This window comes from Grampus griseus (assembly GCF_964374135.1).
Source record: "Grampus griseus genome assembly, chromosome: 12".
Lineage (NCBI taxonomy): Eukaryota > Metazoa > Chordata > Mammalia > Artiodactyla > Delphinidae > Grampus > Grampus griseus.
In genome coordinates, this window is record NC_139006.1 from 40,463,130 (window position 1) to 40,486,169 (window position 23,040).

The 23,040-nt window shown below is 43.3% G+C and overlaps 1 protein-coding gene across 1 annotated transcript in view; it reads right to left on the reverse strand.

Moving 5' to 3' along the window:
• The window catches only part of ANKRD29 (ankyrin repeat domain 29), a gene marked incomplete at its 3' end in the record, with an annotated part of 42,286 nt that overhangs the window by 11,289 nt on the left and 7,957 nt on the right, over positions 1-23,040 (reverse strand). Inside the window, 5 exon segments of the mRNA XM_082668271.1 lie at positions 5,612-5,710; positions 9,356-9,454; positions 12,801-12,899; positions 16,813-16,911; positions 20,395-20,505. Of these exon segments, the coding sequence (XP_082524397.1) occupies positions 5,612-5,710; positions 9,356-9,454; positions 12,801-12,899; positions 16,813-16,911; positions 20,395-20,505 (507 nt within the window).

Here is a 23,040-nt window from a genome sequence, read left to right on the forward strand (position 1 = left end):
ATATTATTTATCATGAAAAGCAGTAAGTAATTTAATTTGTACTTTTGTCTACAAAGCATTCCATGTTCTTTATCTAATTTGATTCTCCCAGTTACCCTGTAAGATAACTGACCGAGCAGGTAAGAACGATTGGGAAAATGAGATTTGGGGGAAAGCTGTGTATTTCCTTACCGGTGCTTACTTCTCCAAAGCTGATTTTTGAACCCAGGAAGTTGAATGTGAATTAGAGAACTCTTGTCAGATCCAATTACTTATCAGTTGATTATCTAGTTTGTGAAGAGGACAGGTTTTCCTCTTCCGTACACCTCAATTTCTGCCTTGTCATATATTTTCCTTCTATTACAATAGTCAGCTTCTTCATTGTGAAGATGGCTTCATAATAAAAATGAGGGCAATTCAGTCGATTTAGCTTCTTTTTTGTAGAGCTTTGGAGAGAATCGGAGTAGGAAAAACGTCTGAAAATATTTATGTGAGTTTTAAAATACTTCTTGACAAAAATATACAGTTTTAAAGTATATTAAATCAAAGAAATTGTCATGAAGTAGAAGTTACAATCTCAGCTGCACTTTTTTTTTAAAGAAATAGAACACTTTGCTTGAAGAAGATGGGATTCACTGGGGTTATGACAGCTGTTGTTTACTATTTGTGTGCATGACAAGCGGAAAAAAATTTATTTTGCATACCAAGTGGTACACTGGCTCCATGTAAGAAAGGAATGATAAGGAGGGCTGGTTAAAGACTGAATGAGCTGATGAGGTAGCAATGAGTTCCCCACGCCTGCAGAGGCTTGCCAGTGGCTGATTCCCAATCAGCTTCTAGTACCTGATGGATGGTTAAATAGGGGACTTTTGCAGTTCCTTCCAGCTCTGTTATTCCCTCATTCCATTTGAGATAATATTTTCAAGTCTCCTCTAATATATTTTTATAGAGAGGTCACAGCATGAGATGGAGTATATGATGTGACTTGTATTAGAGACTAAATTTTATTTGGTCTTATTTAGGCTCCTAAAGATGATTTAGAAAAAAGAATTAAAACCATAAAGCCATTCTCTCCCATGGCAACAAGTGTATTAAGTGGCACTAACTCTTTGCTTCTACTGCCTTCCAGTACCTATACTTAGGCTACTTCACCTGCAGGCTTGAGCCAGACAGCAAGTGCTGGGGACCAATTCTATTCTAAGTTGGGGGTTCAAGGAACCTCATCAGTAACACAGGGGGGTTCAATATGGAGACACTTTGCTACCGGCCCTGGAGCCCATTTCTCAGTACTGGGTCCCTCTACTCTGTGTCCTTGGTCCAGCAAATGAATCTGTAAAAGATGTTACTAGATGCCTGCATTGCCCACACCCTGACCCATTCTCCCAGCCACAAGTGATCAGACTGAGGATGGGCAGGCCAGCCAGTCCACTGTGGCCTGGAGGGCAGGGATGAGCTGCGACAGTGACATGGCTACGCCGAGAGTCTGGGAGTCTGAGCTGTATACTTGGGGACCGCATACAAGATACGTAGGCAGAGGAAGCTGATCAAAATGAAAAGGAGTAGGGAGAGAGAAAGACCGGAAAGAAGGGACCTTGAGATGACAGAGACAACTTGGCTTACGAGGGAAAGAGAGCAGCCTTGATTTCTGATGGGTTTTCTATTCCAGGAAGGCCTGGATGGAATAGAAATGATAATACCATACCTAACATTTACTAGGTACTCGGTTTATACTGGCCACTGCATGAAGAGTTTTGCAGGGATCAGTTATTTTTTTAATTCTCACGGTATTCCTATAGCAAAGGTACCATCATTATCATGGTTTTACAGAAGAAAAAAAATGAGATTCAGGGAGACAAAGCGATTTGTTCAAGGTCATACAGTTCATGAGCAAAACTGGGACTGTGTTTCATTTTCTTATCCATATCCCTGTAACTACCAAGTTGCTCACTTCCCCCATCCGCAATCCCAGCCCCAAGACGTGGCTCTGGCTTCCTAGCTGGCTCTTAGAATCCTCCTGTCCTGCTCAGGAGCCCGGGCCCTGTATTGGAGCCTTGTTCCAGTTCCCAGTCACTGATCACCATGCCCTGCAGCCTTCCAGGCCTTATGGGCACTCTGCCCAGGCCACAGGGTGTCCTCTGGCGGTCAACACGGCTTTTCTGAGAGTAGAGGGCATGCAAGCAGCAGGGCCTCCCTACTGTGGTCCGCTCCCTTCTCGGAACCCTCAGGACACTGCACCCATCTGCTGACTCTATGTTGCCCGTTGCCCACCACTGGGTTGCCCTCCAAGCTTACAACCTGGGAGAAAGGATACTGTCTGGGTCCTAGCATCTCTGCATACAAGTCCAAACCAAGGCTTCTGATAGAGAAGGCATTTTATAAGATGGCGTTTCGGTCAGGCTTCAAAGAAATGCTGATTAGCATATTAAGAGGACTAGACAAAGATGAGTGATGACTGGCCAACCTCAGCCCCAGGTAAACAGAGCCCGACCTTCGCCATTCTATAAAAGCATCATGTTAATGGGCTGCGTGAGTTGAGTTGGGAAAAGTATATGTCAAAGCATTTTGTTGGTAGGAAAACAGACTAACTAGCCATCTCAGCTAGTGATTAAAAAGGTTTGAGTCATATCAACTCCACTTGGTGAGGACACAGAGAACTGAAAATGAGGTTTTAAATGACTGTGGATTTCAATTATGTCTGTGACTCTTGACCTCTTTATTCAGGACAGCTTAGAAGGGAAAATTTTCAAGTTTCAAAACAGTAATTTAGTCTTTCCAGGGATAAAAAATTAAAAAGAAAGAAAGAAAAAAAAAGAAATTAGTCATTCCAAAATCTGCCTATGGCTTGCTCTATGCATAGGATTCCTTCTACAAGAGTACTAAGAAGGTTTTCAGTTAGTTCTTCAGTGATAGAATTACAAGGAAAAGTCATTTCTGCTACCGTTCAGGTTCCCTGAAGCTCAGATCAAATGTTAGCTGAATAATTTCAATGCAGCTTCATTCACATCCTGGCACAGTGTACCATAAAATGTCAGGACTCCTTGGAATGGCGAAGCAAAAATTAGAAATCAGGTTTATCTAAAAATATTAAGAAATTAAACCAGGCAAATATCTTTGTCCTTATTTTGTAAATCCAAGAATTTTCTGACAGTGATTCAATGTGGCAGCTGAGATTTCAGAATAAAACATTGGCTTCCAAATGTCCTACCTATATAACCGTCTACCACGTACAGGCCATTTTAATGGAAACTTTTAATTAGACTTTTTTTTTTAACCTCTTCATAACTTGTGACAAAGTCAGTTGGGGTTGATAGCACTTTTGCTGTATTTCTGACACTTCTTGTTTTCTTGGAATGGAATTAAATATGCGAAGTTTACTCTTTTACAGAAGACAGAACTTGGACTAGTCTGACCTAGCTAGATCACCTTTAACTATAAGCTTGTGGTAGTAAAAAGATTATGGTGTGAGGGTACAAAGGGGTTACTGGCACTCTATGAAAAGGAAAAATTTCATCACTTTCCCCCCTAAAGCAATTCATATTTTATAAAACACCTCTCCCTAAATAACAATCTTTTCAGATCTGGACACTCACAATTCCAAACAGTTGCATTAGATGTAGTTGTTGGAAGAGCATGTCACTTGCTCCTTGACCTAAGGGTGGGCTCCTCCCGTTCCCAGGCTGGGTCGCCCACTTTGCCCAGGTTATCCTCACTCCTGAGGGATGAAATACAGCTGTGGCGTGTTGTGGCTACCACGGCACTGATGGCTCACTCTTTTTTTTTTTTTTTTTTTTTTTTTTTTTTGCGGTACGCGGGCCTCTCACTGTTGTGGCCTCTCCCGTTGCGGAGCACAGGCTCCGGACGCGCAGGCTCAGCAGCCATGGCTCACGGGCCCAGCCGCTCCGCGGCATGTGGGATCTTCCCGGACTGGGGCACGAACCCGTTTCCCTTGCATCGGCAGGCAGACTCTCAATCACTGTGCCACCAGGGAAGCCCTGATGGCTTACTCTTCAACTTCTTGGCTTTAATGCCATCACACTACTCAATTTAGGGTTAAATGGACATAATTCAGGCAACATTTGAAATATGATCTCTTATGTCAACTTGGTTTTTTACAAACAGTACCTTAGGCATACAAATAATGCATCTTTACAACCAGAGTTTTTGGAGTGCCAGATGTACAGAGAGACTGGACCATCTTGATAATCTCTCATTTCTAAATTCGCAGTGGTACCCTCAATAATGGCCTCCAAATCAAACTTAAGCAATCTAAAATAAATTCCTTTCATTAATTTTCAAAAATGAAGACTCTGATTCAGAATCAATCAATGATTTCGAAATAAGAAGGACCAACAAGAAAATCCTAAATTCCAATTCCCAAATGTCAACATTGGAAGGTATGGAAGTGCTATTTTTTTCTAAAAGCATCCTTTCCCAGGAGTATTACTGGGGCCATCCAAACCTAAGAACATCTTTAAAATTCTAAAATTATGATCTTATATTCATAGCAGTGTCTGTCACATGACAAGTGCTCAAGAAATACAGAGTGAACATTTAATAAAACAATTATCAAAATTTGGGAACTTGAAGATATTATCAGGATCATTTTGTCCAGCCTTCTAATTTTCAGATAAAGTAACAGAGGTCCAGAGAGGTTCATTTACTTGTTCAAAACCACACAGCTAGTTAGTGGCAGAGTTGGATCTAAAACTCAGGATTCCTGACCTCCAATCCACTTTGCCCAAAGGCTCTTTCTTTTCTCACGTTCCTTATGCACTTGGATTTCTAAAGTCTGAAGAAGCCTGTGGCCAAGAGCTCAGGCCGACCTTAAGGTTCCTATAGCTATTCACTAACGAGAATACAGGTCTTCCCATATCAGGCCACATGACAGTGGGAATCTGCCTGCATGTCATTTACTGGTAAGTTATCAGCTTGACTTTTCCCTAGAAAACTACCTTTAAAGTACTGTTACCTTAATCTGAAATGTTTCATTAAAAACAAATGGATTAGTGCAGAAATAGTTATGAGAGGCTAATTATAATACCTTACATTTGGATGGTTCTTTACCATTTATAAATGTGGCCTGTATTACCTTGTAGTCCTGTTCCTTTAAGTATCAGTTAATTGATTTGCCAGATAACAACTTCTTTTGGTAAATGAAGTCTCAGTGGTGTTGTAATGGTGAGAGATGAAGGTGCAGAACCCAGTAATGATTCCAAGAACATGGACTCCTCTTTGGCTCAGCACAAGAAGTGGTGGGTAAGAGATAAGGCAGCATATCAACAGAGAGACTGAGCAAGGGCAAGGCTACCTGACCCGCCTCTACTTACCTATGTCCCAGGCTAGCCTACTCTCCTGACCCCAGTACAGCCATCATTTATTTGAACAGGAGATGGCAGAGTCTGTACTTGTCCTCAGACGGCAAACATCCTGAATAGTGGTGTCAGCCTGATTTCATAGGCTTTCGGGTGAGCCCAAGGCAAAGAACAGGGAAAACCCTAATCAAAGATGAACTTTTACCCAGAGGCAAAAGGGTTTAGAGACGCCCAGTGTTGACTAGTTATCTTAGGCACGTGCTGCCGCAGGACCGCAGGACCGCCCCTCCTACCGCCCCATGCGCACGCGCAAACATTACCTGCCTCGGCTGGTTGACCTTTGCTCCTGAGGACAACAGTAATCGAATCACATCCAAATAACCACCTTGGGCAGCTAGGAAGAGTGCAGTGGCTCCATCCTGACAGATAGCAAATTGAAAGTGTTAACAAGTCATCTTTCACATTTATTATAAAAGAAATTAGATTTTTATTTCCTCCCCTCCCCCCCTTTTAACATGTGTGGCGTTTTCTTCATTGAAGAACCATTCTAAAACATCACACTAAGTCAGGCTGAAAGGTAAAGTTTAAAATAGACAGTTGTATAAGGATGAGTTACGACATATGTAATGACTGTTCACTCTATAAAATCTTGGTCATACAGCTTATGGTACATCTAGCTGGAAAACTCGGTTTTCCAAATAATCATCATTTTCCTCTGTCTGCATAGGTTTCTCGTTAGCTGCCTTCTGCTTTTGTTGCATGATCTCAGAGTCCACCCTCTTGTATTTAGATTTAAAAAACATACACATTTAATACAATTTTCCATTGCAGTCCTTTTGTCACTGAGAGCTTAAGTGTTCATTAAAAAACAAACAAAAAAAATCTGTTAATAGAAAACAAAAAAGAAATCCCTCAAATCTATTTTCTGTGCTCTAATGAATTGGGAAAGAAAAGTATCCTTTTAATTAGATATTCCCTACTCCTTTCTCTTTCATGCTCCCTTATCCATGTTCTCCCAACATGCAGTTCCTCTAAGCTTTAAAACACAAGATGCTTCCAGAATACCCACCCTGGTAAGAATGTCCATGAATTCTCTCCATGCCAGCCCGGCAGACGCCAACAATACCTATACACACAACTAAGCAGTCGTGCATAAAAAGCCCAAAGCAAGTGCTTGTTTCCAATTTTCTTTAGTTTTCTTTTTAACTGGGCCTGTACATCTTTTGGGTGTTTCTTTTATCTTGAAGACGTATCATTGGTTAATTTCAGCAAGTACATCGGTCAGTCGAGAGCACACCTCCTGTCCAGGTGCTTACTTCACACAGGCAGCATTCACAGGACAGAGTGAGCCTCATTACTTTCAGACCTAAGTGGAAAACTACTTAACCCAGCTAATTACCACCCCTCACAGTCAGGAACATTAACCACAGGATCAAAGTACCTTCCCTACAAGTCCAACCAGGCAGAGGGTGCTGAATTTCCAGTGGGGGTCAGCTGAGCTGCCAGACTGCCCTCAACGCAATCATTAAAAAAGTAATCAGCCTGTACAGATTCTTTCTTTGTTTTTGGCCGTGCCACTCAGCATGTGGGATCCTAGTTCCCTGACCAGGGATCAAACCCGCACCCCTGCAGTGGAAGCTCGGAGTCTTAACCACTGGACCGCCAGGGAAGTCTCAGCCTGTACAGATTTTTAAGCAAATGTTTGATATGGGGATACAATTTTCAGCTGTTCCTTACTGTGTTGCCACAGAAAGTCTTCCCTGCCCTTAGCAGCTGATAACTCTTAGGAATTTTCCAAAACGGATCTCCATGCATTGGATTTTTTTTTTTTTTTACTGTGCGTCACACATTTCTGTTCCTAGAAGTTTTCAAGAATCATTGACACTCCCTGCCCCCTGCCCTGTATTTCAACTGTTTTTAATGGAAACATTTATATTTGGACTGTTTAGGTAAGGGTAAAAGTCTTAATACAAAATGGAAGTTCTGGTGCATGAAATTTCTAGGTTACCTTATAACAGAGAGGAATTTACCATGGGAATGGGATCTCCCCAAACTCTACATTTCTAAAATTAAGTGTTGCTTCAAGGAGCCTTATGGAAGAATGTTATCTAACAGTACAAAATCTATACCCACAGTCAATTTGGATTGCCGACTATTAATGGTAATGCTATGAAAACAATAACCCATTTTCCTTTTCCAAAGACAGGGGCTCTTCCTATTCAACCTGCACATACATATACTCATACACACTCTCAGATACAACTTCACTATATACAGTTGAAGAAATACAGAGCTGCAGACCCCTGTTTCTCAGATGTGGCCACATGTCAGAACCACCTGTTGCCCAAGCTGCCCTCAGAGACTTCAGTTTAGTTGGTCAGGGGTGGGCCCAGGAAGTGGAATTTTTTTTAATGCTCCCTGGTTCTAATGGACAGCCAGAGTTGAGAATCATTCCTTCAGACCACAATCAAGTAGTTTAGTCACTGAACCAGGAATGCTACAGGTTCACAGAGTGGTAACAGATTTTGAAGTGCAAAGCCTAAGGCTAGTTTCTATGGAAAGAGGCTGGTGATTTGTCAGAGGTATCTGTGCAAACTCTGGAAAGGGTGTTCAAATGGAAAAGTTCACACCTACACATCTCATTACATGTCTATGAAAGTATAGCACCCCTGGGCATAGGGCTCATGTCTAGTGGTACAATAGCCTAAAATATGGTTCCTAGACAAATGGAAGCAGGAATTCTTCCACTCTTCACCATGAGACTGTCAAGTCACTTTATCTCCCCATATTTTATTTTTTCCTCCAAAACAAGAATAACATTTGCCATAAATTCTACGGAATTAGAGTGACCATTAAAAATGCTTGGGTAATGTGCTAATTGCCAATTAGCGGCAAACAGACCCACACTGGCAGTGAATGCCTTTCAGGGTCAATGGCGTGCATGTATTTCAGAGGTCTTCATTCACCCATCCTCACTTCTCTTCCAAATAACTTGATTTCTCCTTTTTTGTGTTCTTCCTTCCAAATAACTCTACAACAGGAGGACTTGTGTTGGTTTTCAGCAAGTCCATACACTGGGCTTGTCGTGTTACAAATAAGTATGTATCACATTATTTTTGAAGCTCTTAATTACATAGGTACATGAAATATATCATATGTGCAAGAGATTTAAAAGGCAGAGCAAAGATGGGTAAATAAGATTATGGGTTTCTACATAGAAAAAGCTCACCTGGTTAACTCTATCTTTTTCCTTTGATGTCTCAGACGTCACTTCTTTTTTTTTTTTTTTTAACCCATATTCAAACTGTTCTTTATTCTGCCTAACATGCATTGATACAATTGTAAGCTGAAGGTCACCAAGGAATATTTTATTGGTTCTTCTGTTCTTTTTAGATCCATGAGATGATCAGACAAGAAATTCTGGAGCAAGTCCTCAACAGGGTTGTTACCAGAGGATCCTCCCCCATCACTCATTTCATAGGTATTGAACTTTGGAAGGGTGGATAAAGTTGTCAGGAACATTTTTATTTAAATGTCATAATGCTTTTGGTCCTGGAAAAAAAATTTAATGATACAGTAGATTGACATCTTTAATGACATCTTTGATTATGATGCCAGTAAAACAGAAATGCATTTATATTGTCTATGGTTGTCAAGAAGGAAAGGAGCGTATAACTAATGAGTGAAACTTCTATCTTACGTCAACTTTCTCCTTTGTTTTAATACTTCTCAGGTGAGTGCTGTCCTTCTACTATCACTCATTGACCTCCCATTCTCTTAACCCTTGGCATTCTGACTTCAGTACTGGTCTCTTTGGTGACCTCTGAGTGTTTTGCTCTTTTAATACATATATCCTAATGCCTAAATCCACGGGTCGTATCTTAATCACCAACTTTCTTAATTTCTCTATCATTCTACACTGTTTACAACTCCCCTGAAGTTCTCTGATAACTGTAATACTTTGCATCAGATGCCACTTCTGGCATCGGAATTTAGACTGCGATGCTATGTGTGATAAGGGAGTGAGCAAGTGTCCTCCAAGAGCCCCCTTGAAACACACTCACATAAAGTTGGTCATGGATGTTGGCTCCGTGCTTCAGCAAGGTCTCCACCACCTTCATGTGCCCATACTGACTGGCGGCCAGAAGGGCAGTGCCCCCGTCCTGCGGTCATGAGAAGTATAAACGCGTTAGAAACAGTGAGAGCACAAATCTTACGAGCAGATGCTCTTCACATGGTGAGAACTTTGGAAAGGAATTTCCCATACATAATAACAAACTCACTTTTCCTCTTTTATCTCTTTTACTTTTTCTTTATAATCATGACAGAGTTCATCTTAAGGGCATCATTATGTTGTATACTGGGGTGGCTTGCTTGAGATATATTACAGCTATTTGCTAAGTTATTATAATTAATTTAGAAATTTCTCATGTCAAACGCAGAATCATCTCTTTGCCTCTCAATAAAGGAAACAGAACAGGAAGTCTGTACCAATCAGTTGTGTCTTGGAATCACCAGAATCATCTCCTGTGGTCTCACCAGAGACCCAACTGACAAACATTGGCTTCTCCCCGTGGGTCCACCCAGTTGTAGGTCTCTGAGATTAAGGTGTTTTTAGGGAGTAGCCCTCTTGGGCCCCTGCCTTCATGGGACAAGATCTGCATGCACTGAAAGCGGGGATAACTGCAGCCTATTCCAAGGCTTCTCACTCTCCTGTTTTGCATTTTCCTTTGAACACGTGCCAATTTGTCCAGACCTCTTTTAAAACGTGGGCGCTAGGACTCAACAGAGCACTGCAAAGTAGATGTGGCCCGATGGGACATTCCTTGGTTCCATCTCCTCTACTTTTATCTCTGTGCCTAAATTAGAATTAGCTTTTAAGCCAACCACACCAAATACTGACTCACTGAGTTTGTGGTCAACTGAAACCCTTTCTTTTTTTTTTTTTTTTTTGGCTGCATTGGGTCTTCGTTGCTGCGTGTGGGCTTTCTCCAGTTGCGGGGAGTGGGCTACTCTGCATTGCAGTGCATGGGCTTCTCATTGCGGTGGCTTCTCTTGTTGTGGAGCACAGGCTCTAGGCACACAGGCTTCAGTAGTTGTGGCACACGGGCTCAGTACTTGTGGCTCGTGGGCTCTAGAGCGCAGGCTCAGTAGTTGTGGCGCACGGGCTTAGTTGCTCCGCGGCATGTGGGATCTTCCTGGACCAGGGCTCGAACCCGTGTCCCCTGCATTGGCAGGCGGATTCTTAACCACTGTGCCACCAGGGAAGTCCATGAAGCCCTTAATGGTTTTTCTCAGGTGCTGGGCTGAGGCTTTCTTTTCCCATCTAGGATTGTTGTGTTGTTTCTTTGGCTCTGTGAATGGGTATGTGGACATTTGAGCCAACTGTAAACAATCGAAGAACGTGGAATCTGGTTCTAAAATACAAGTCATAGATATAAGATAGAGTGGTTTCTAAATCTGGGCATAGAGTGTTTATTCAAAATGGCTACTCTCGCAGCCGCACCCTCAGATTCAGTAGGTCTGGAGCGAGGCCCAGAAAGAGGCATTTGACCAGCCATGTGAGGTGACCGAGAGGTGCCGGAGGCAGGTGGGCCTCCCTTGGAGAAACACTGCTGCACATGGTCCCGCATTCACAGGCAGGCAGGGTGCTGGGGGATGCACATGGCTGAGTAAGGCTTCAGCAAGGGCCCGGCTGTGTGGTGGGAAGAGCTGCACTTTGAAGGGTGGGGAATGGAGGAGAGAGACTGGAGGGCTGAGGCTGGTGGGGGTGGGTGGAGGTGGAGGCGGGTGGGCATTAAGAAGTTGCTTATTAAGCTATTAGCAGCAACGAGCACCAACGTTTCCAAGTTTTGTTGTGTCAATCTTCCCAGTTTTTTGCCTAATGGGTTTAGAGAACAGATAAAACATGATGATTGTCATAGAAGAGCTGATACATTTTATTTTAAAAAACACATTTTTGGAGATGTAGGTTCAATTACAATGAGAACAGTTGACACAAAGTCAGTTTGGTTTTTCTTTCTTTCTTTTTTTTTTTTTGCCATACGCGGGCCTCTCACTGTTGTGGCCTCTCTTGTTGTGGAGCACAGGCTCCGGACACGCAGGCTCAGCGGCCATGGCTCACGGGCCCAGCCGCTCCGCGGCATGTGGGATCTTCCTGGACTGGGGCACGAACCCGTGTCCCCTGCATCGGCAGGCGGACTCTCAACCACTGCGCCACCAGGGAAGCCCACAGAGTCAGTTTTGATGACAGGATCATATTAAAACTCAAAGCCTCCTGACACTGTCTTCTTCCCATGGAAAACTCTTGGCCACCTGCAGTTGACCTAATGGAAACATGTGGAACTGCTCGCCCTGGGTCCCATGTTCCATGGATTTCTGGGACAGCACAAACTGGCTCAAAGGCCAGCATTAACTTGTTAGCCAAGAAGAACGAAGCAGCCATGTGGTCACACACGATCATTTGACGTAGTTCAGAGTTGAGTCAGGTTTGTAGAACTTTTTATTTTTAGTTGTATCGCTTTTATAATTAAAAATAAAATGATATTTAATATAAAATATGGTACACATGTATTTTGGATTACTGTATATTATATTCAGCATGTCTGGAGGCATGTACACAGTCCAACAGTAGGTTTTAGAAAAGACAGAAACCCTTTCTGAAATTCAGATCTACTTAATAGTGTTTTAACAGGAAAAAAAAAACTCCACTGGAAACCGCCTTGATATCAAAATATCACATACAATAAATTAAGAAAACCTAAAAGTTTCCAACTAGGGCAAATTTTCAGGAATTTTTTATGACTGAAGTAATTTTTTATGACAGAAATAAGTTTTCCATTACAATGTGATGGCAGTTCAAATTCTTCTACTACAAAGCATTATCATGAAAGGTCATGTTGTGAACACAAAATTTATCTTTCTGCAGCCTCAGTTTTCTTATCCACATGTCAAACATGAAGAATCAATGACTTCTTCAAAGGAAGAACCCCAATTCCTTGCCCAACTATATAAACTGTAATCATATATATTTCAGTGAGGACATTTCAGAAAGTAAACTGTCTGCCAAACCCTCCTTAGAAATCTCTCAGATTCACTAGGATTGGCTTAATACTTCCAACAATTCCTATCATAGTACTGGGATTAACCTTGAAGCAGAAAAAAGCATATGAAAACAGGGAAAGTTATAAAGCACCTGCTACTGTATCCATCCTGATAACAAAATTTAGTGTCCCAGAGTAGAAAGTTACCAGTACAAGAAAGAATCTAAGCAATTCCACCCACCCCGCGTTCTCCAACTGTGAGCCCAAAGTTAAAATGTCGTGTTTTGAATTGGATTCCTAGGACTACCCCTGAATCATTACAATTTAACCTTGTGAAACCCACCTTCTTAGGCTTGAAAATCTTGTAAAAAGCAAAGAAAAAATTCATACTATAGATGAAGAGAAATGAAAACTCATGACTGCTGAAACTCTTCAACAAGGTATAAAATCAAGAAAATTCTCTTACTTTGGTCCTAAATTCAGTGGATGCTCCAAATTCAAAGAGAAATCTCACAACATCATTATGTCCTTGTTGAGCAGCAAAGAACAGGGCAGTTGTACCTGACTGAGAGAGAGACAGAGGCTGGTTTTAAAAGATATTTGGTTACATTACATTTGATTTATATGCTTGTAATCAAAACAAAACAAAATCCTTGCATATAAACTTCCAGGCTAGGAGGGGGCTATATTTGAACAGACTGTATTCCTTGTTCAGGTAAGTGACCAGTGTGGAGGCTGCTGGGTTCCAGAAATGTTAAGATGTAACAAGGTCTGGAGGAGGAAACTGGGCTAGAATAGGAAAACTCTCATCTTTTTTGGCTGCCCTGTGCACATGTGGGATTTTTGTTCCCCGACCAGGGATCAAACCCGTGTTCCCTGCAGTGGAAGCGTGGACTCCTAACCACTGGACTGCCAGGGAAATCCCTCACCTTCTTAATAGACATGCATTTTAGAGACTACCAAAGTGTGCAAATGCTATGTGTCTAGAGAGCCAACTAAAGGAAACAATGGCAGGTCCATCTTCAGGAGACAAATATTCTGATATTGCAAAATGGATTACAGATGAACCGAGGAAGTCTGCTCTAAGTGTCAGTTCCACAGCACTGCCAGGCACTCTCTTCCAGCTTCCAAAACATGCGGGGTGAGGTCAGGGCCTCTCTTTGGCTATCTTTCCAGACTGACCTGGCTCAGGGAATTCTGGGGGTCACCGGGGACCTACACGTCATCGTTATTTGCACCACACAGGTTACCTCTAAACCCAACACGCTTAAGTCCTCAAGGGCCACTGTGTTCAATGCACAATAGTTTTCATCTCCAAGAACATTAGTTGAGCAGTTGGAACCAAACAGATAAAATATAAAGACCATAAAAACCATACTTTGGGTGGAAGTCAAACAAACGTTTCTCTTCTTCTCCCAGCTTCTCTCCGTTTTTCTTAAGAGATTTTTGTGTATGTTGAACTAGCCCTTCACAATAAAGTCTTTGAGTAAGCAGATCTGGACTGTATTGTTTTTATTAGAGAAAATCTGTCTTTTCTTTAAAGTTAAAATAAACAAGGCTGTAAAGCAGAGAGGAAAAATAAAACGATTAGGGAAGTTTTAAAGTCGAATTCTAAAGGGGCCCAAACATCTTCCTTCCGGAAGAAAATCAGCTGCTGAAGTGAAAATGACCTAAAACAATGATTCGATGTTGTGGAAATTACTCAGAAGAATCTGTCCGGGAGGAGACTGGATGGATTTCCTGTAGTCTCTGTACTGCTCCTCTCAAGGCCCAGGCTTGCTGATCCGGGGCTGTGGAGAACCAGTGTCCAGATGCTATCTATCAAGGGTCATTCTCCCACGGTCCACAGCCAAGGTGACACCCAGAGGGGAGAGGGAGGGACTTCTAGATGCCCCCAGGAATATGCAGACCTTACACATGGTGTGTCTTACTTTTCTCCACTCAGGGATGGGGGTCCAGCCTGGGAGAAGGGTGTTTTGCTTGATGAAAGTTGGGTTGGTGAATCATCCTTTCTGAAACACCTGCAGGTCAGGGCCTCTGATAAGAGTGGATCAAGGAAAAGCAAGCACTCCTGTCTGCTTTGGAGCTTGCCCCTGTATGCCCACCTCGGGTCTGAGTCTCTGTGGACTGAGGTCACGTTCACTCTAGGTGTGACCTTGGATGTGTCTCCACAAAGGTGAACTCACCAGGCCCTAGACTGGCTTGGAAATACATGCAGCCTCCCCAGGCCTGAATCTCCAGCCTCCCACTGCCCCTCTGCATCGGACTGAGAATGGATCCTCTGGCTAGACAGGACTCCTGAGACGGCCCTTGAACAACTGTGTCAACAGGCTCACATTTTAGTCCGATGTTCACCACATGCCTTTTGGAGAGAGAACTTATTTAACTCATGGCTGGTCAGAGAAGCCCTTTGCAAACATAGTTTGGTGAGAATGGCTGAGGTAGGCTAGCCAGTGAGCCTAGCTAACAGTGGGTGACCCAATCCTTCTAAAAATATAATGATCTCTATGAAAATCCTATACCTTCTATAGCATCTCATCCCAAGGGAAGAAGGAAGAAGCGATTTAGGCTCAGGGCAAAACATATGGGTGTTTAAGGAATGTGGTTGGAGGTTTTGTTATGTCAGATGTAACATGGGCCTAGAAGATTTGTTCAACTGAAGTACAACCAACAGTCCCTCCCTGGGCCTTATTTAGATGCAGTCTGCAACCTGGGCTTTAATGTCATATAGGAAAAAAGCAATGATTACAGTCAGCCCTCCATATCCACAGGTTCTGCATTCATGGATTCAACCAACCACAGAAAGAAATATTAAAAAAAAATTTCCACAACCGCTATGGAGAACAGTATGGGGGTTCCTTAAAAAACTAAAAATAGAGCTACCATATGATCTGGCAATCCCACTCCTGGGCATATATCCAGAGAAAACCATGATTCAAAAAGATACATGCACCCCAGTGTTCAATGCAGCACTATTTACAATAGCCAAGACATGGAAGCAACCTAAATGTCCATCAACGGAGGAATGGATAAAGAAGATGTGGTACATATATACAATGGAATATTACTCAGCCATAAAAAATAATGAAATAATGCCATTTGTAGCATCATGGATGGACCTAGAGATTATCATACTAAGTGAAGTAAGTCAGACAGAGAAAAACAAACATATGATATCACTCATATGTGGAATCTAATTAAAAAATGATACAAATGAACTTATTTATAAAACAGAAACAGACACAGATTTCGAAAACAAACTTACACTTACCAAACGGTGGGTGGGGAGGAATAAATTAGGAGTTTGGGATTAACACATACACACTACTTTATGTAAAATAGGCAACCAACAAGGACCTACTGTATAGCACAGGGAACTCTACTCAATATTCCGTAATAACCTATACAGGAAAAGAATCTGAAAAAGAAAGAATATATGTATATGTATAACTGAATCACTTTGCTGTACACCTGAAACTAACACAACATTGTAAATCAACTATACTCAAATAAAATTTTTTTAAAAAAGAAAAATTCCATAAAGTTCCAACTTGCCATGCACCAGCAACTATTTACATAGCATTTACATCATACTAGATATTATAAGTACTCTAGAGATGATTTAAAGTACATGGGAGGATATGCGTAGGCTATATGCAAATACTATGCCATTTCACATAAGGAACTTGAGTATCTGCAGATTTTGGTATCCACGGGGGGTCCTGGACCCAATCCCCTGCGTATTCGGAGGGATGACTGTACTCTAGTCCTTTTTAACAATTCACTATTGTGAGAACTTCACATCTCTGTCACTGGCATTATTCTTTTTTTTTTTAACATCTTTATTGGAGTATAATTGCTTTACAATGGTGTGTTAGTTTCTGCTTTATAACAAAGTGAATCAGTTATACATATACATATGTCCCCATATCCCCTCCCTCTTGCATCTCTCTCCCTCCCACCCTCCCTATCCCACCCCTCTAGGTGGTCACAAAGCACCGAGCTGATCTCCCTGTGCTACGCGGCTGCTTCCCACTAGCTATCTATTTTACGTTTGGTAGTGTATATATGTCCATACCACTCTCTCACTTTGTCCCAGTTTACCCTTCCTCCTCCCTGTATCCTCAAGTCCATTCTCTAGTAGGTCTGTGTCTTTATTCCCATCTTGCCCCTAGGTTCTTCATGACCACTTTTTTTTAGATTCCATATGTATGTGTTAGCATAGGGTATTTGTTTTTCTCTTTCTGACTTACTTCACTCTGTATTACTTCACTCTGTATGACAGACTCTAGGTCCATCCACCTCACTACAAATAACTCAATTTCGTTTCTTTTCATGGCTGAGTAATATTCCATTGTATATCTGTGCCACATCTTCTTTCTCCACTCAACTGTCAATGGACACTTAGGTTGCTTCCATGTCCTGGCTATTGTAAATAAAGCTACGTTATTCTTATTCACGTGCAAAACCTGACTTACCTCTCTCTGGAGATTGATGTCAGCTCCCTGCAGGACGATCTCCTTCACACAGCCTATGTGGCCAGCATAGGAGGCGATCATGAGGAGTGTTGTGCCATTCTGGGTGGGGGAGAGACAGATGAGCAGTCAGGCCACGTGACACCAGAGAGGTGGCCTGGAGAAGATGCCGCAGACGTCAGCTCCTCCCAGGACACGTCCGAGCTGAGCGCAACATCTCCCACAGTAAATAAAAGTGTCTCGTGAATAATCTTATAATGCACACCAAACAGGAAAAAGCAAAGTGACAAAGTGCTGAGGCTGGAATTTTCAATTCAAACATTCACTTACTTCCATTACCCTCAGACACGCAGTCCAAGTGAACCATGGTTACTGCATTTTGAGGCAGCAGTGATGTAGTGGCCTCGTTTTATGATTCCTGAGCCAAAACACTGTTATTAATGCAAAAAAGTGGGTTAAGTGGTACTAGTTGGTTTTCTGAGTTTAGAATTCTTTATTTTCAAACGGATTCAGGTAAAGATGCAACGAGAGACTACAGAAGTGAGAGTCAGGAGCCCTGGGGTCCATCTCTGTCATCAACCAGCAGCGTAACCTGGGGCACACTGCTCACAATTCCTGGGGCTCATTTACTTCAGGTTTAAAACGAGGAACTGGGTGATATGACTGCCAAGGTCCCTGCCAGCTTTAAGATTCAAGGACTTGAGACGTACCACCTGATATTCCAATTCAAGTGGACTTTTGTGGTTTAATTTACATTTGTTTTCAAGGGCTCGAAACTGTAATCTGAACCCCCTCTTCTGTGTGGTCAGCAGCCTGCTTCTGTGGAGAGGATAAGAGAGAGACAGACGGCTCTGCCTGTGAGGAAGCCTCATGAGGTATGGGGTGGTGATTCTTAGAAGCCTCGTGCTATATATTCAACACGTCTGTGGGATTTTGTAGGAAGGCAGTGTAGCTGAGTGGTCACTGACAGTATGCTTCTGGGCCGGTTATCTGAGCTCTCAAAGGCTCATTCACCTCATCTGTAATGCGGAATAGTAAAAGCATCTGCCTGATTAAATTAAATGGGGAAAAGCAATAATTCAGGCGATGTGCTTAGCCTAGTAATGTTAAATATTCAGTAAGAGTTAGATGTTAAAATAATATTATGATGCCTCAGTAAATGTTAGATTATTATTTGGTTTTTGTTGACGCGTGTGAAAGACAATCCTAGTTTGGGGAAAGTCTTGTTTGCTATAAGTAAAAGTACAGGTAGAATCGAGAAGAGCTAGTGGCTTCACAGAAGTGCTTTATGATGCTCTTCTACCCCACGTGACTGCATTTGGTATTTGAATGTAACACCTTCATGTCGGCTGTACCACCTATCATTCAGGGGGACTTATTCCTCCGTATTTTTCAAGATTAGAGTAGCAAACTTGGAGTTACCAACTTCCTCTCGAATGTGAGAACATTTTTATTCAGCATTCAGACAGAAGACTCCTTGATTTAAAGCCAGTCTGAACAGACAAGCTATGAATGTATCCTTTGCGTGAGAGATGAGAAAATTTTTTCATCATGGGTCACACTGGTCTCAAAATACAAATCAATCATGAGCTACAGGAATCACAGAGCACTTAACTTGGATATTTTAAAAAGAAAAAAAAAACAACAGGCTCATCTATTTTACAGTAAGGGAAGATGAATGAAACAAATAACCAAAATGCTCCTTTATACATTGTATTTCACTTCTACATCATGGTCGCCTGAGGAAAAGTCAGAGGTTGGGACAAAGGAGAAATAGAATACAAAGCCTGCGCGCCTAGAGCCCGTGCTCCGCGACAAGAGAAGCCACCGCAATGAGAAGCCCGCGCACCGCAACGAAGGGTAGCCCCCGCTCACCAGAACCAGAGAAAGCCCGTGTGCAGCAACAAAGACCCAACGCAGCCAAAAATATAAACAAATAAATTAATTTTAAAAAGAGGAGGGATCTGTGGATGTATTAAGCTACACAAAGCTGGAAGTCAGGAGAAGGTCATGGGGGTGTCTGAAAAGGGGTGACTTTAAGAAAAAGGAGTAAAGTGGTCATCAACATGGTCAGTGGGTGAGGCCACAATGAAAACAGGCAATTCCCACTCCAGTTCTGTCCAGGGTGGCACTGCTGCCCAGCGAGACCCAAGTAAGACCCGACGACCAGTTCACAGATGCCCAAGACCCCATATCAGTTTGGGTCCTGGCAAAGAACAGACGGTACATTCAAACTGGGATAACTGGACGAAAGTTTAATAAAGAGACTATTTATAAGGCCATGCTCTGGATGTAGGGAAACTACAAAGAACAGTACTGGGAGCGAGTAACAGCGGAGCTGCACTGCTAGCCCAGGCCTGAAGGCGTGAGGGACAGGTGGTGGCTCCCAGGACGGAGAGGGTGAGAGTCCTGCTGCCAGACAGGATGGGGGGGGGGGTCTAGACTCCCCAACATCCCTGTCCTCCCTCCCTCTGATTCCTGCCAACGCTCCCACTGGCCAAACCGTACTGGAGGCCAGAGGGAAGCCAGTCCCCTGGGGCAGGCCAGACAGCTCCAACTCTGGGACACAGAGCAAACTGGAGAAAGTTACAAGTGGGTCTGGAGGTGCACCCCAAGCTGTCCTGCACTGATGCCCGGTGGCGGGGGGGGGGGGGCAAAGTGAAGCAAACTTTGATACCTCGCTTGGGCTGGTGGCTGACATCACCTACGAAATTTGCACAATAAAAGCTGGAAATGGCATACCCTGTTATCGGGAAAACAAGAAGGCTCCTGTGAAAACATTTCTATTTAATCCCTAAAATCAAAACATCTGCTCTCTCCTCATCTGAGGTCCTCTTAGTCCCCAGAGATGCGACATCCTGCTGAGAACAGAGAAATTGCCGCCTCTAGCCGGGGAAGGAAGGGCTCTGGCAGTGATGCCTGAAAGTAGGCGGGAGGACCTGTTTTTATTACCCCTTCATTGCCGATGAGGGTATTGGTGTTTGCAAAGGTAAGAAAGGGATAAGAGGCTGGGTGGAGGCTTCCATCTCTCAGTAGAAAAAACCCAACTCCCACATCCGCGGCAGCCCCCTTCCGTTCTGAATCATCTCCCCCTTTTCTTCTTGGACTTGGCCGATTCTGATTCCCAGTGATGTGTCTCTTCCCCTATTGTGGCCCCTCCTGTTTTATGCAGGTAATGGCTTTCCCAGTATGTTTTTTTTTTTTTTTTTTTTTTTTTTGCGGTACGCGGGCCTCTCACTGTTGTGGCCTCTCCCATTGCGGAGCACAGGCTCCTGACGCACAGGCTCAGCGACCATGGCTCACGGGCCCAGCCGCTCTGCGGCATGTGGGATCTTCCCGGACCGGGGCACGAACCTGCGTGCCCTGCATCGGCAGGCGGACTCTCAACCACTGCACCACCAGGGAAGCCCCCCAGTATGTTTTGAAGTTCCCCGTGGTACTTTGGACTTTTTGAAAAGGATGAAGCAAGCAAACACATGAAAAAGCAGACAAGCACTGTGAAGGAAGGGTACTCAGCAGGCGCTCTCATGCCAGCGGGGGACGGCGAGCTCGCAGCATGCGTGTACCGAATGGACCGGTCCGTACACTGTCCCTGCAGTCCACGTCCACTCGGCCACTGTTCAGCAGCAGCCTGAGCAGAGCCAAGTTGCCCCTCCTCGCTGCCCAGAACGCCGCGTTGGCAAGTGGGGTTTCCTTCTGCAGAAGCAAAACAAAACAGGATCTTAAAATCGACCTTCATTAACACGACCACTTCTACGCAAGTACGCACTACCATTCAAAAGGGAGACCTTCCAGATGTGTCTGATCATTTGAAAGACTGCTCCTCTGGCAACAGGTGATTGTCGTGTACTTGGTTGTGGGATGCAGATACCCGAGCCATGGGGCTGTGATGAAGAGCCGTGTTGTTGATTACACAGCACTATTTATACCCTATTTCCCACCGGTGTCCTCACTTTCCTGCCTCTGTTCACAGTTTCCTTTTTGTTTGAAATGAATTTTCCCCCATCCTTCACGGCCAAGGTTCTGCTTAAAGGTTATTTCCTCCCTGAAGTGTTCCCAAATCTCTCTTTGCCTCTAAGCAGAGGGAAATCTCTCCCAATTCTGAGTTTACAGGTATGTTTTCTGTGACCTCAATACTTTCCACCTGATTCCAGCAGCCTGGGTAAATGCCTCACTTTCCCTCCACCAAATTTTCTCTGTTTCAGCTGGAACTTGCCAGAGGTTTCTGCTGAGAACAAGGAACTCTGGGCAGAAAATGTTGCTGTGAGTCCTTTAAGAAAAAGGAGTAAAGTGGTCATCAACATGGTCAGTGGGTGAGGCCACAGTGAAAACGGGCATTCCCACTCCAGTTATGTCCAGTGGATCCTTCACTCCACTCCTGGGTTATTTTAAAGTTGCTAAGTTAACGTTGGAACAACTACAGAAGGAACAGAGCTGGAGAACAGGTCTCCTGAATCAGAGCTGCAGAATTGACTGTAGTACCACCACCTTCTCTAAAACAGATCAATTTGAATTTGCAGAGAACAGTCCCTGGTGGGGGTGAGGGACAGACAGAACCAGACAGCTCAGGGTTTCTACCCCAGCCCTGGGCAACGGACTTGGCCCCGCTGAGGCCTGGATTCCTCTTGCTCAGATGGAGATCACATTACCTGCCTTGAAGTTTACGGTAAAAATTAAATGATGCAGGTTAATTGGCTAATACGGTGCCCAGCACATCATACATGCTTACAACTACTAGTTTCTTTCCTTCTGTCCACTTTCTTTCCAAAGTTAGAATCAACAGGCACAGCTGAACTCAGAGTATTAGTACTAATAAAGAATTCTGCTGGTCTCAGGAAATTTTCTAGTATTCAAATTGTTGAACAAAAACACTTTTTGGGGTGGGCTCAAAGCACGTATCTGCCCCAGAGGGTCTTTTATGCAATACATCTTCTAAGTATATGTATAAGGTATTACATACAATACCTAACTCACCAATGCTAAGTTAAAAAGAAAACACCGACAATTTCCGCTGCTCCACAGAACCCTCACAAGAGAAAGTCCAGTGGCAGCAGAGTGGTGGCAGCACCTGTGGGTGTGAGGATTTAATTTTAGGAGCTCTTCGGCACATACACAACTTAGTGTTCTTGTGCATTCTTGGACAAGAACGTGGCAAAGTGGGGAGTGATAAGCAGATTACAAACATTCTTGGAATGCTTCCCTGGCTCAGTTAGAAGGAAACAGATCACCTTAAATTCCAGGTGAATAATTTGCTTCCCCTGAAGGTGTAAGTTTTACTGTCCCAGGAGTTTTCACACGCAGTGTCTGTGGTTTTTGCACCAGGCTGGGTCTGATGTTACAGTTGTTAGTAAGTGGGTGAAGCAATGGCAAGGCTGGTTTGACTTGTATAATAAATCATGAAACAATGCCCCTTTAATAGAGAGATTGCACAAGGCCAAGATGAAGTTTGGGAGGGTGAATCAGGAAGACAATTTAATATGCACCATGGAACAGCTCTGTTGGCTTTTCTGGAAACATGAAACCTTGAGAGTCATAAACTGTAAATCATTTTCAGTGATTTTGTTGTTTCACTTTAATCCCAAATACCTTTCAAAACACCATTTGCAAACCACAAACTTCTATTGTCATAACAAGCTCTCCAGCCAGGAGCCTCTCCTGCCTTTGGGATGGCCTCGGGGATTCCTCTCCTGCACGGGCTACACATCCTGGTTTCCTACAAGGTTCTAGAAACTGAGCTTTGGGAAAAGGTGTAAATCCTTCATTTTCCCTCAAGAGCTTGATATACTGGGAGGTGGAGGCATGATAGAGTAGTTGATTTGGGGTGAGAGAGAGCTGAGTTCAAGTCCTGGCCCTGCTACTTCCGGGTTCTGGGACCTCGGGCAGGTTATTTAATTTCTCTCTGCCCTAGGAAAGTGAATGCTATTAATGGTGGTAGTATAGTCAGTATCCTTGGGGGATTGGACCCCCTGCGGATACTGAACTCTGTGGATGCTCAAGTCTCTTATATAAATCGGCACAGTATTTGCATATAACCTACGTATCTCCTCCCACGTACTTTAAATCGTCTCGAGATTACCTGTGATATCTTACATATGTAAATGCTATGTAAATAGTTGTCAGTGCAGGTCAAATTCAAGTTCTGCTTTTGGGAACTTTCTGGAATTTTTTTTCTGAATACTTTTGATCTGTGGTTGAATAGGCAGATGTGGAACCTGCAGACACGGAGGGTCA